The sequence below is a fragment of the Sinocyclocheilus rhinocerous genome, unplaced genomic scaffold (genome assembly GCF_001515625.1).
Source record: "Sinocyclocheilus rhinocerous isolate Xijiao unplaced genomic scaffold, SAMN03320098_v1.1 scaffold681, whole genome shotgun sequence".
NCBI lineage: Eukaryota > Metazoa > Chordata > Actinopteri > Cypriniformes > Cyprinidae > Sinocyclocheilus > Sinocyclocheilus rhinocerous.
Window position 1 is genome coordinate 1,617,687 of NW_015641029.1, and position 12,069 is coordinate 1,629,755.

Here is a 12,069-nt window from a genome sequence, read left to right on the forward strand (position 1 = left end):
AAGTCTAATAAATGTTAAAATTGATAGCTCTCAATTATACTGTAATGTTGAATGACTATAGTCAATCAATGGTTAAATATTGGGGAAAAAAACTCTTTATAGAGACATCAGTAGTATTGGTATCAGTGATACTGTCCTTCTTCAGTCATAAAAAAAGATGCCATTAAACAAATATTAAAAATATACTGTCTTTATGTTGTTTGTACATTCATTTGAAGACTGAATGTGAAATTATTGCAATATAAAAGTATACTTAAAAACCTTAATGTTAGGTGGGATTAATCGCGATTAATTTCAGAAAAGATGTGCGATTAATTAGTTAATTTTTAAATCGATTGACAGCACTAATTTATATCTGTTACATATATTTAATATTTCTTTAGATTCTTTGATGAACAGAACAGTATTTAATTTAAATGTCTTTACTGTCACTTTTAATCAATTTAAAGCATCCCTGCTGAATAAAAGTATTAATTTATTTTTAAAAATGTTTGAACTGTTGTGTATATTGTATTGTCAAATGTAAATATATTCTGAAATTTGTATTGATATTGGTCATACATAATAAAGTCAAAACTATATGTGTGTGTGTGTGTGTGTGTGTGTGTGTAGCCTCGGTCCTCATCCCTACAGATAACGCTAGGGAAGGATAGACACTCTGAGGCACGCCATCGGGAAGAGGACAAGGTAACAATAACACTTGTTTACTCTCAGAATGTAGTGGAAAAATAGTTTGTTCTATCCTTTGATTCTTGCAACATAGAGTCAGATATCAACATCCATACTGCATCTAATAAGATCACAACCAAACACTGAACAGCCATATACTGTACACATACTGTACACACACACACACACACACACATGCTTGCCGAGTGATCTAACAACCCTGTCTTGTCTCTCTCCACCCTCCCACCCTTGACCCCTCAACCTTGTCCTCCCCATTTGTGTGTGAATAATGGTGCAGAAACAGCCATGGAGTGATTTTGCTGTGGGAAAGATTGATAGTGAGATCTGGAAGGTTAGTATCTCAGGCAGTTTTTTATTGAACTGCAGAGACAAATACACAGTAGAATGTCTCAGGAAACTACTGTCAAAACTTGATGTTCTTCACAGGGTTCAAAATTACATTTTTTGCCCACTGGCTGTTAAATATTGAGACCATATTTTGCAAATGCATTTTGCATTATTTTTTAAATAAAAATTCTAAGAAAGGGCGCTCTACCTGTAGATGTTCTACTGGCGTAGTTGTGTTTTGAGATCCTGTGCTGCTTCATACCTTCCTTACCTTTTGACCTTAAACCTTTCTTCTCACCGTTGGCTTTTGTGTTATTTTGTCTGTCTGCTCTGCAAAAATAATTTATCTAACTAAATGTATTTTTCTTACACTTTTGCCAAATAGTTTTTTCTTGATTTAAGCATAAATCTAAATTCAGAAACAAACTTAAAATCTAATTCTTACACTTTATTTATTCAATTATGCATTTAGATATTTTAATACTGATTAAGAAAATGATCTTTGCACTGTATGTTGGTTATTGCAGGAAAGCTCTTGATCACTCTTCATTTCTTTTCATTTTCTTAATCCATCCCTTTTGTAAAATACGCAGGGTTCACACTGTGTCTGTTTTAAAACTGGTTAATCATTTTCATTTCAGTTTGTTTAATCACTCATTGCCAGAACTGTGCTTTCCTGTTTTGTTTGGTGTGATCTCTGCACTGTACATTTGTGGGTTTGCTATATGTTTGTGTGCTCATGTTTAAGCAACTCTGCCTTTTCTCTGCTTCAGGATCTACAGGCAGCCACAGTAAACCCTGACCCCAGTCTGAAAGAGTTTGAAGGCGCAACTCTCCGCTACGCCTCCCTCAAGCTACGGTGTGAAAGCAAATAAATACAAATAAATGAAAGAGAGAAAAAAAGATGTGCGATTAATTAGTTAATTTTTAAATCGATTGACAGCACTAATTTATATCTGTTACATATATTTAATATTTCTTTAGATTCTTTGATGAACAGAACAGTATTTAATTTAAATGTCTTTACTGTCACTTTTAATCAATTTAAAGCATCCCTGCTGAATAAAAGTATTAATTTATTTTTAAAAATGTTTGAACTGTTGTGTATATTGTATTGTCAAATGTAAATATATTCTGAAATTTGTATTGATATTGGTCATACATAATAAAGTCAAAACTATATGTGTGTGTGTGTGTGTGTGTGTGTGTGTAGCCTCGGTCCTCATCCCTACAGATAACGCTAGGGAAGGATAGACACTCTGAGGCACGCCATCGGGAAGAGGACAAGGTAACAATAACACTTGTTTACTCTCAGAATGTAGTGGAAAAATAGTTTGTTCTATCCTTTGATTCTTGCAACATAGAGTCAGATATCAACATCCATACTGCATCTAATAAGATCACAACCAAACACTGAACAGCCATATACTGTACACATACTGTACACACACACACACACACACACATGCTTGCCGAGTGATCTAACAACCCTGTCTTGTCTCTCTCCACCCTCCCACCCTTGACCCCTCAACCTTGTCCTCCCCATTTGTGTGTGAATAATGGTGCAGAAACAGCCATGGAGTGATTTTGCTGTGGGAAAGATTGATAGTGAGATCTGGAAGGTTAGTATCTCAGGCAGTTTTTTATTGAACTGCAGAGACAAATACACAGTAGAATGTCTCAGGAAACTACTGTCAAAACTTGATGTTCTTCACAGGGTTCAAAATTAAATTTTTTGCCCACTGGCTGTTAAATATTGAGACCATATTTTGCAAATGCATTTTGCATTATTTTTTAAATAAAAATTCTAAGAAAGGGCGCTCTACCTGTAGATGTTCTACTGGCGTAGATGTGTTTTGAGATCCTGTGCTGCTTCATACCTTCCTTACCTTTTGACCTTAAACCTTTCTTCTCACCGTTGGCTTTTGTGTTATTTTGTGTCTGCTCTGCAAAAATCATTTATCTAACTAAATGTATTTTTCTTACACTTTTGCCAAATAGTTTTTTCTTGATTTAAGCATAAATCTAAATTCAGAAACAAACTTAAAATCTAATTCTTACACTTTATTTATTCAATTATGCATTTAGATATTTTAATACTGATTAAGAAAATGATCTTTGCACTGTATGTTGGTTATTGCAGGAAAGCTCTTGATCACTCTTCATTTCTTTTCATTTTCTTAATCCATCCCTTTTGTAAAATACGCAGGGTTCACACTGTGTCTGTTTTAAAACTGGTTAATCATTTTCATTTCAGTTTGTTTAATCACTCATTGCCAGAACTGTGCTTTCCTGTTTTGTTTGGTGTGATCTCTGCACTGTACATTTGTGGGTTTGCTATATGTTTGTGTGCTCATGTTTAAGCAACTCTGCCTTTTCTCTGCTTCAGGATCTACAGGCAGCCACAGTAAACCCTGACCCCAGTCTGAAAGAGTTTGAAGGCGCAACTCTCCGCTACGCCTCCCTCAAGCTACGGTGTGAAAGCAAATAAATACAAATAAATGAAAGAGAGAAAAAAAATAACAGTAAGGTGAGATGAAAATGTATATACCTCTTCTGACTGTGTGTGTGGCTGTGTTTAGAAACCCTGCTCCCATGGAAGAGGAAGATTCCAGCAGCATTAACAGTGACCCTGAAGCCAAGGTGAGGGCACATGAGTTTGTTCTGCACATACTGCAGCTATTCAAAGATAACAACTCTGCAGAGAACTTATTTTAGTCTTGAAGGCAGGATCCAAATTAACAATCGTCAAGCTCTGAAGCAAATATATATATATATATATATACTATACTGTATAATGGAGTTGCACACCATTTGACTGGTGTTTGTTTAGGAACTGCAACATTATGTGGTTTAACATATGCTGTTGTAAGAGACAAACATGAATTAAATGAAAGACATACAAACGTCTACTAAATACGTTTGTTGCAACTGCTGCAACACCTCTTACCTCACTGGAAACAGATAGATACTTGCATTCTCATGAATAAAATAATAATGCAAAATAGGCATTTACTTTCCATTTACTTTCAGTTGTGGGGAAAAATTGACATTTTGCATCCTGTTTAGGGGTAAATAATGATTTTAAAACAATTTATTTTGTCCCCTAGATTTGTTAGCTTTTTATTCTGGAAAAAAAAGCTTGATAAATGTATGGTTTTAACATGTAGCAGATTTGACACAAATTATTTAATAAACGCTGTTTTTTGCTGTTTGAATATTGGTGGAATTTGGTGGTGCTGTCAGGAGTTTCCAACATCCAATGTAATTCTAGATATAAATTGCCATCTGCTGGCTGCTCAAAGAAATGCACATGCACGTCATGCTTGGAGAGGTGGGTAAAGAATACAATGGAAAGCAAATTTGTAGTTAATATTTCTGATGTTTTTATTTAAGAGTGATACATATCCTTAATGGATCAATAAGGAACCCTTATGTTAACATAAACACTAAACAGAACCCTCTTTGTCAAAAGACTAAAGCCCTGTTTGAATGGTAATTGTTTCTCATGGTGAAGTTGGGAATTTTCAACATTTACAGGGGTTAGTCTGTGATTTTAATGCTGTCCGAATCCAGAATTTTTGTTTTTCTCCCACCGGCATCCACGTAAAAAAAACGCCATCCGAATGCACAAGTTTTATCATTGAGGTGCCATGTAAATTTTTTTTTACAGACATCCTCATGAGAAACAATTACCGTCCAAAGGGTGTTTATAAATGCGTAGTCACATGCATTTGTGCCACAAAGCACAAAATGTGAAACATTGTTCTTCACCTTCTAAAGAAAATGGATGTTAGCCATGGCTGCCAAGCTATAAAATGGTCAAAAAAGGTACAATAAAAGTAGTCCATTTGCCTTTTGGTGCAAACCATCACTAACAAAAATGTACCACATTCCAGTCCAATTGGAATTCTGTAGACTGCATGGTCTTCTTGTTGTACAGCTGCTCCAAATGACAGAGGTGATGTGCAATATGTATTTAATCCTTCAAATATTTGATTACACAATGTGTCAAATACACTACCATTTACAAGTTTGATGTCTGCAAGTTTTGTGATGTTTTTGAAAGGCATCTCATATGCTCACAGAAGTCTTTATTTGATCAAAATTACAATAAAAATATTAATATTGTGAAGTATTGTTACAGTTTAAAATTGCTTTTTCTATTTTAATAATTCTTAAAATGTTATTTATTTCTGTATTGGCAAAGCTGAATTTTCAGTCATCACTCCAGTCTTCAGTGTCTCATGATCCTTCAGAAATCAGTCTACTATGCTGATTTATTGCTTAAGAACATTTCTTATTATTCAATCAGTGTTGAAATTATTTATGCTGTTTAATATCTTTTAAGGAAACTATGTTCAATTTTTGTATTATTTGATGAATAGAAAGTTGAAAAGAACAGCATTTATTTTGAAATATACTTAATTAGGTAACATTATAAATGTCTTACTGTCACTTTTGAATTTAATATGCCCTTTCTAAAAGAACAGCATTTATTTTGAAATATACTTAATTAGGTAAAATTATAAATGTCTTACTGTCACTTTTGAATTTAATATGCCCTTTCAGAATAAAACTATTAATTTCTTTAAAAAAAATCTTACTGACATAAACTTTTAAACAGTATCGGTGGACTTTAATGCGAGTGGACCTTGGTGAAGTAGGGTGGATCTCAGTGCATAATCTCAAATTAAAGTACATCATTTTACAATACATGAGATAAAAATAGGGATGCATATTTTAGCAACAGCTAAAAGACGGAAAGAGAAAAGGGTTACAAATATGCACCGAAAATATATGTCTAAATTGAACATGTGACTTTTCTTGAAAATGTTATCTTTATAGTCTTGTATCATATATCGTTGAAAAGGTCTTAACCAGCAGAATGCAAAATAATTGTTCCAAGAGACCAAACAATATTAGGTACAGGTAAACATTAGACATGTGCGGCTTTTGGGGTGCATTTTGATTTGTAGCTTCACCAAACATTAGTATACTATAGTAGATCACATTGCAGTTAGGCTGTGATGTATATCACCTGATGTATCAAATCAAAGGCATTTTAGATTTTGAACACTATAATAACTGTTTATTTCTGAAACTTGATATGCAGCGGAAATATATCCTAAATGTATGTGTAAATTTATGTGTCCCATTTGATTGGGTGGACCAGCTGAATGGGCTAGTGCCACCCCTATAGCTCGATTTGAACTGTTACTGGATTTTTCAATTCCAGTAATTCCAAAATTCATCTGCCATTTAATATATACTTCCCCTTAAGTCATGCTCTCTCTCCCCCTCTCTCTTTCTTTCTCTAACCCCTCTTTGCTTGTTTCACACTCTTCCTCTTGAGGATCTGTTCTTTCAGCAGCAGTTAAAATCAAACTGAAAGAGCATGACAACATTCTGCCTATTATTAATCTCTCTCACACACAAACACTGTCATAATGGAGGTGCCTCATCACAGATTGTCAGAAAAGAAGAGAGACTGAATGATGGATGCCTTTGCTCTCGGAGTGCTGGGAGTGAGATACAGATGAGAAAGGAGGAGGGAAACGAGTGGAAGATGAAAGAAATGATCTTCCAGTAAAAGGGGTTCTCTTTTGATCTCAGCACCCTGTTCTAAGAGGTTGTGTGTGTGTGTGTGTGTGTGTGTGTGTGTGTGTGTAAATAATCATGTATGTGTATGAATGTGCTCTTTCTCTTTCTCACTCATTTTAGCAGCAGCTATTCTTAGAAGATGCCATGTGAAAATTTTAAGAGGTGTTTCCTCAGTTTAGTACCTATCACTATAGATGAGAAGGAGGATTTTGGATATGAGGCATAATAGAATATAGGTAATAGATAAACACGATACTATATTACTGGGCTTGTTCTTGTGAAAACTGTGATTGTTATGTCGTAAGTTGTATATTTGCTGTGCTCTTCATTTGCATAAAGTGTGTAGCAGTTGCCCTGTAGTTATTTGTCACAGTGTTTGGGCTTAATCAGTGGGATTGTGATATTTTATTACAGTGTTTTGCTGTGCGCTCTCTTGGCTGGGTAGAGATGGCTGAAGAGGACTTGGCCCCGGGTAAAAGCAGCGTCGCTGTTAACAACTGCATTCGTCAACTGTCTTACTGCAAGAATGACATACGAGACACTGTGGGCATCTGGGGAGAGGTAAGATATGGCTTTCTCTCTCTCTCACATACACACACACACACAGACACACACAAATGCACACTCAAACTAACAAGATTTACAAGAACCCATGCTGATTGACAAGTTTCTGCTGGTCAACCAGCGAGACCAGCACTAAACTAGTCTAAATTCATCTTTTCAGCAAGGCACATATGCATATTCATTCAAAAATATACACAATGTTTCTAAACATGTCTTGTATCATCTTGAAAAGAGGGAAGGTAGAAACATAAAAGAGCAGAAAGGATAAAACAAGAAGAGGGAGAGCTGAAAATGTCATGCAGAAAAAAGCAAGTGAATAGAAGAGGAAGAGGACGAAAGAGAGTTTAATTTGTTGTGACAGGGCACAGGAAGAAAGCCTCTGTTCTCCTCCTGCCTTTTATTTTCTGGTCTGATCATTTATTCATTACTTTCAACACACATACAAGCACAAGCATCCTTAGACCTTATAGTAGCCTGTGACATTGATTCCAAAACCTGGTGAGATGCCTGTGTAGGCAGTATTTTAGGGCATCATAGGTGCACTTCCGACTGGTTTCAGAAGGCTTCTTAGATACCTTTATTTTGATCAAATTCTAAGGTAGCATTGCATTTATCCTTTATGGAAAAATTCTGTCAAAATGTGAAGAGAAATATTAGTTATAATTATATTTTAATACTGAAAATCATCTATAATTTAACAATTAAGTTGACAATTTTACCCAAAATTTCTGTGTCCTATGTATTTTTGAAAAACTAGCAACATGCTACCCGCCTCGAATCAGTAGTCAAGCTATAGTGCGTTTTGTTTGAAATTACATGGATTATGAAATACATTTAATTTAGAACCAAAAAGCATAAATAAAAAATAAAACAGTAAAAAATGTCTGTTTTACCCATTATTGTGTATTTAGGGAATCACTTTTTAAATGAACTTGATGAAGCTTTTGTGTGCTCTGTTTGAATTGTGCTGTTTGTATGAAATTACATGGATTACAGTATACTTATATACCATTCGATACTAGGGGTTTAATGGTACACAATCATGGCGGTTCGGTATGTACCTCGGTTTTGATGTTACGGTTCGGTATGGTTTCGGGGGGGATAAAATTGTTTTCTTTGTTAATTAAACAATGGTTTATTGAACAAACAAATTGCTCTTTATTTTAAATAAATTATTTTAAATTATTTTTAAAATAAATACATTTTCTTAGGGATAAAAATCTACCTCAGCTTCTGCTCTAAACTATAGGGAGCACTTTTACATTACTATAAGGTTACAATTAACAGCAGATTTTATTGATGCCTTTCCACGGTTGAAACACTTACTGAGCGATTACATGAGGCATGAGATGTTCGTTCATGTTTATTTCACATTAATACTAGTAGTAAAGACTCAAGAGATGATCGCACTCCGACCAGCCGTTTGAACTGAGGCTTTTATACAGCGATCTGTCGCGCCACATCAAAGAGTGTCAAAACCGCATTTGTTGTTTGAATTTCCTAAAAAAAATTGACATCATTTGAATGATAAGACTTTGTTTCTTATCAAAAGTAACAATATTTAAAACCAGAAGTTTACAATGAAGTTACGCTCATGCAGTGTTCAAACCAACACTGTATTTGTTCGGTACACATGCGTGCCGAACCGAAAGACCCGTACCTAAATTTTCGATACAAATACGTGTACCGTTACACCCCTATTAGATACCAAAAAGCAAAGTTCATTATTAATCAACTTTATTTATATGATGCCTTAGAAGGCAGCTGCCTATGTATGCATTGGACAGCAAGAAAGCTCACTAGGTTTTAAAACTAAACCCTTATCTTGTCCTCCGACATTGCACTTGTGTGTCCAGGGGAAGGATATGTACCTCATTCTGGAGAATAACATGCTGAATCTGGTTGACCCGATGGATCGTAGCGTTCTACACTCTCAGCCAATCGCAAGCATACGCGTGTGGGGCGTTGGTCGCGATAATGGAAGGTAAGCACTGGTTGCCATTGCAGTGTGTATTTTTATGGGTTGGTTAAGGAGAACATGTTAAATGATGAAGGGTTTATGAAATGTTTAATAAATGACAGAGATAAACTGAACAAAACTGAATGATTAATAGCTCACTCTTTATTTATGAAAATGTGGGAGGTGTTTCTAAAATTTTCTTAGAAACCGCACAGACGGGGCAAAAAATGATTTTATATCAGTTAAAACTTTACTGCTCTCAGCTCCCACAAGCATCATCAGGGTCTTATTTACGAGGAGCTAATTTTCTACTTTGCTGATCTTATTCGGCTGACTGGTCTTCTACCAACACTAATAATGTTTAATCTCTGTGACCCACTGAATGTTAGCTCAAAGCTTTGCAATCTTTTTGAATAAGCAGTTTCTGCCTAGTTAAATCAGATAAAGAGCATTTCAGAAGCTGAACTGACCTACAAAAGATATCGAATGGATTTATATTTAAACATTACAGTCCTTTTTTTTTGCTACAGGGAAATGCTATATCAAATAATAAGCAATTATATCTCAGTATTTTCAGCCTTTTTACAATATTTGATATATCACAATATTTATCATTTTAAAGGGCTTATAAAAGTGTACTTTTTTTCAGCCAGTGTTGCCAAGTATTTTCAAAATGTTAAAAGCAAAAAGTTAAATGCACATAAATGCAAGAACTTAATAGAGTAACAGTTTTCCTCACTGTTTCTCCATTAAATAATCATTAGGAAGGATTAATGATATGTGCATGCATTGTTATAAATATCAGTATTTAATAGCAGGATTTCATATATATTTACTAAATATTTTTTGTTAAAATATTATATGCAACCAAATGGCAAGCAGAGACTTTCATGAACATTTTTAAGTGATGACGGTAAGAGAAAATGGTTGAAACTGACAGTTCACAGAATATTTCCTAATTTTATATCATTAGCAAAGTCATGACATATATTGTGACTATTCAGTGTAGCATATTGCAATTAGCATGTGTTCTGTGATTACTTCACATTTCATTTTAATTAGAGATTTTAGATCTGCAAACGTCAGCATCTGTGTGCACCTGTGACTTTCCTCATGCACTTATTATCTGTAACACTGCAAGAAATTCACTTAATGTGTCTGTGTTAATGCATTCTGATATCGAGGCACTCCTCCAGATTCTTCGCGCTAAAGGCCACTATATAATGATTCTGGATTCACCCCAGTGAAAGCAGGACAGTAATAAAAGATTGATGATTGAGAGACAAGTGCTAATGAAAGTTTAATCTAGTGTTATAGGGGCTGCCCGCATGTGTATGTGTAGTGTTTCTGAGGTCATCCAAATGTTTTATATGAATCTCTCACACACTGAAGAGCTTTACTTTTCCTGCTTTAGTCCCTAAATAGAGCTGACTGGTATGTGTGTGAGTGTGTGTGTGTGAATGATGCAGGGGTGGAATGCAGCATACTGTGTGTGTAAGCCGTACCACACTCTGACCAGCAGATGGCACTGTTCTCTCAGCAGGAATGATACTTTAGGCTGGGCTTTTTTGAATTTATTGTGTAGTCTGCATGTGTAAGTATGTGTTCACATGTGATCATTGTGTCCTCCTTTGCTAATACTCCACTAAGCCCATCAGTAACATTTTCCTCCCAAGACCCTGGAGGAGGTTACCGTAGCGACAAGCAAAACGGGAGGGGGAGGGAGAGGGAACGCTGGGATTGGATGGAAGGAGAGAGAGCGAAAATGAGAAGGGGGTAAAAAAAAAAGAGATTGAGCGTAGAGAGGTGAGCTACACATTTTTAACAGAGCAGAGGATGAGACGAGGAGGTGAAAATCTGTAGAAGAGGGGTTTGGCATAATGCTATAGCAGGAAAAACACATTACTTAATAGATGTGAGTATTTTTCTCTTTTTATGTCCAGCATTTTTTATTATTTACTCTGTAGGTCACCTAACTTTACAGTAGCCATGAATAAATGTAAGCCAATTTTTTTCTACAGTATGGCATTTGTTGTTTTCAGTTGAAGTATTTGCTGGAGTGAGAAAGGATGAATTAGTAGGACTGTTAGAAGGTGGAGTGGGTGGAATTTCTCCAGATGGTGTGAATGAGGAGGAGGAGATTTCAGTATTAGAGAATTATGGATGAACTGTATGTGTTGTTATTTACTGTGGTGAGGATAGTATTGTGGAGTACTGCGTGTTCAGTTATTAAAGTAGGTCACGGCAAGATGTACACATCACTAAATGGGTTACATTTGAAAGAGACTGCAACTTCCTTGCGTGTTCCCTCAGATCAGGCCTTCCTTCTGATACCATCCCACACATCTATGCAAACTAGAACACATGCATTTTTTTCAAATTCCTTAGGGGAACCTCAGGGTTCTGTTCTCGGTCCATTTGCGTTGTTCCCTGTACCTCCTTGTGGTTTCTCCTTGACCCTCCAGCACATTTTTCAGTTGAATCCTGCTGATGTACTGTAAAACTGCCCATTTTGAACAGGTTTACCAGCCTGGGGTTCATTCTGGACATTATTGAGTGCACTGAGTTCACCTGGTTTATTCTCTTTCCCTCTCAGTCTGTTAAATCTCTAATTATAACACTGTTACATATTCATGTTTTTTACTGGCTGCACACCGAGAGCCTCATGTTTTGAGGTGTCACATACATTGTGATTAAATGTCTGAATTCTCGTCACACCAGCTGGTCCTTGTTTCCTATCTCTTCCCTCTTATTTTCTCTTCATACATAATATTGGGGTTTGGAAAATACAATGCTTCTAAAAAAATTTTCTTGAAATGAGAATTTTCACAGCAAGTTCCAGCAGTTAGGATACGCATCCTGCCATAGCCATTTTTATACTCTATTTACATGTTCTGAAATATCTGTACACATTGGAACCCATT

At 35.6% G+C, this 12,069-nt stretch overlaps 1 protein-coding gene across 7 annotated transcripts in view; it reads left to right on the forward strand.

The window, feature by feature from the left end:
* LOC107754164 (amyloid beta A4 precursor protein-binding family B member 2) overlaps positions 1–12,069 on the forward strand; it is a 58,060-nt gene that overhangs the window by 38,338 nt on the left and 7,653 nt on the right. For 6 of the 7 annotated variants that reach the window (XM_016570523.1, XM_016570525.1, XM_016570526.1 and 3 more), the window contains exons 8-13: positions 613–687; positions 968–1,021; positions 1,791–1,876; positions 3,600–3,660; positions 7,036–7,182; positions 9,042–9,169. In XM_016570523.1, the coding sequence (XP_016426009.1) occupies positions 613–687; positions 968–1,021; positions 1,791–1,876; positions 3,600–3,660; positions 7,036–7,182; positions 9,042–9,169 (551 nt within the window). The remainder of the gene's footprint in view (positions 1–612; positions 688–967; positions 1,022–1,790; positions 1,877–3,599; positions 3,661–7,035; positions 7,183–9,041; positions 9,170–12,069) is intronic. The other variant, XM_016570528.1, reaches the window with a different exon arrangement.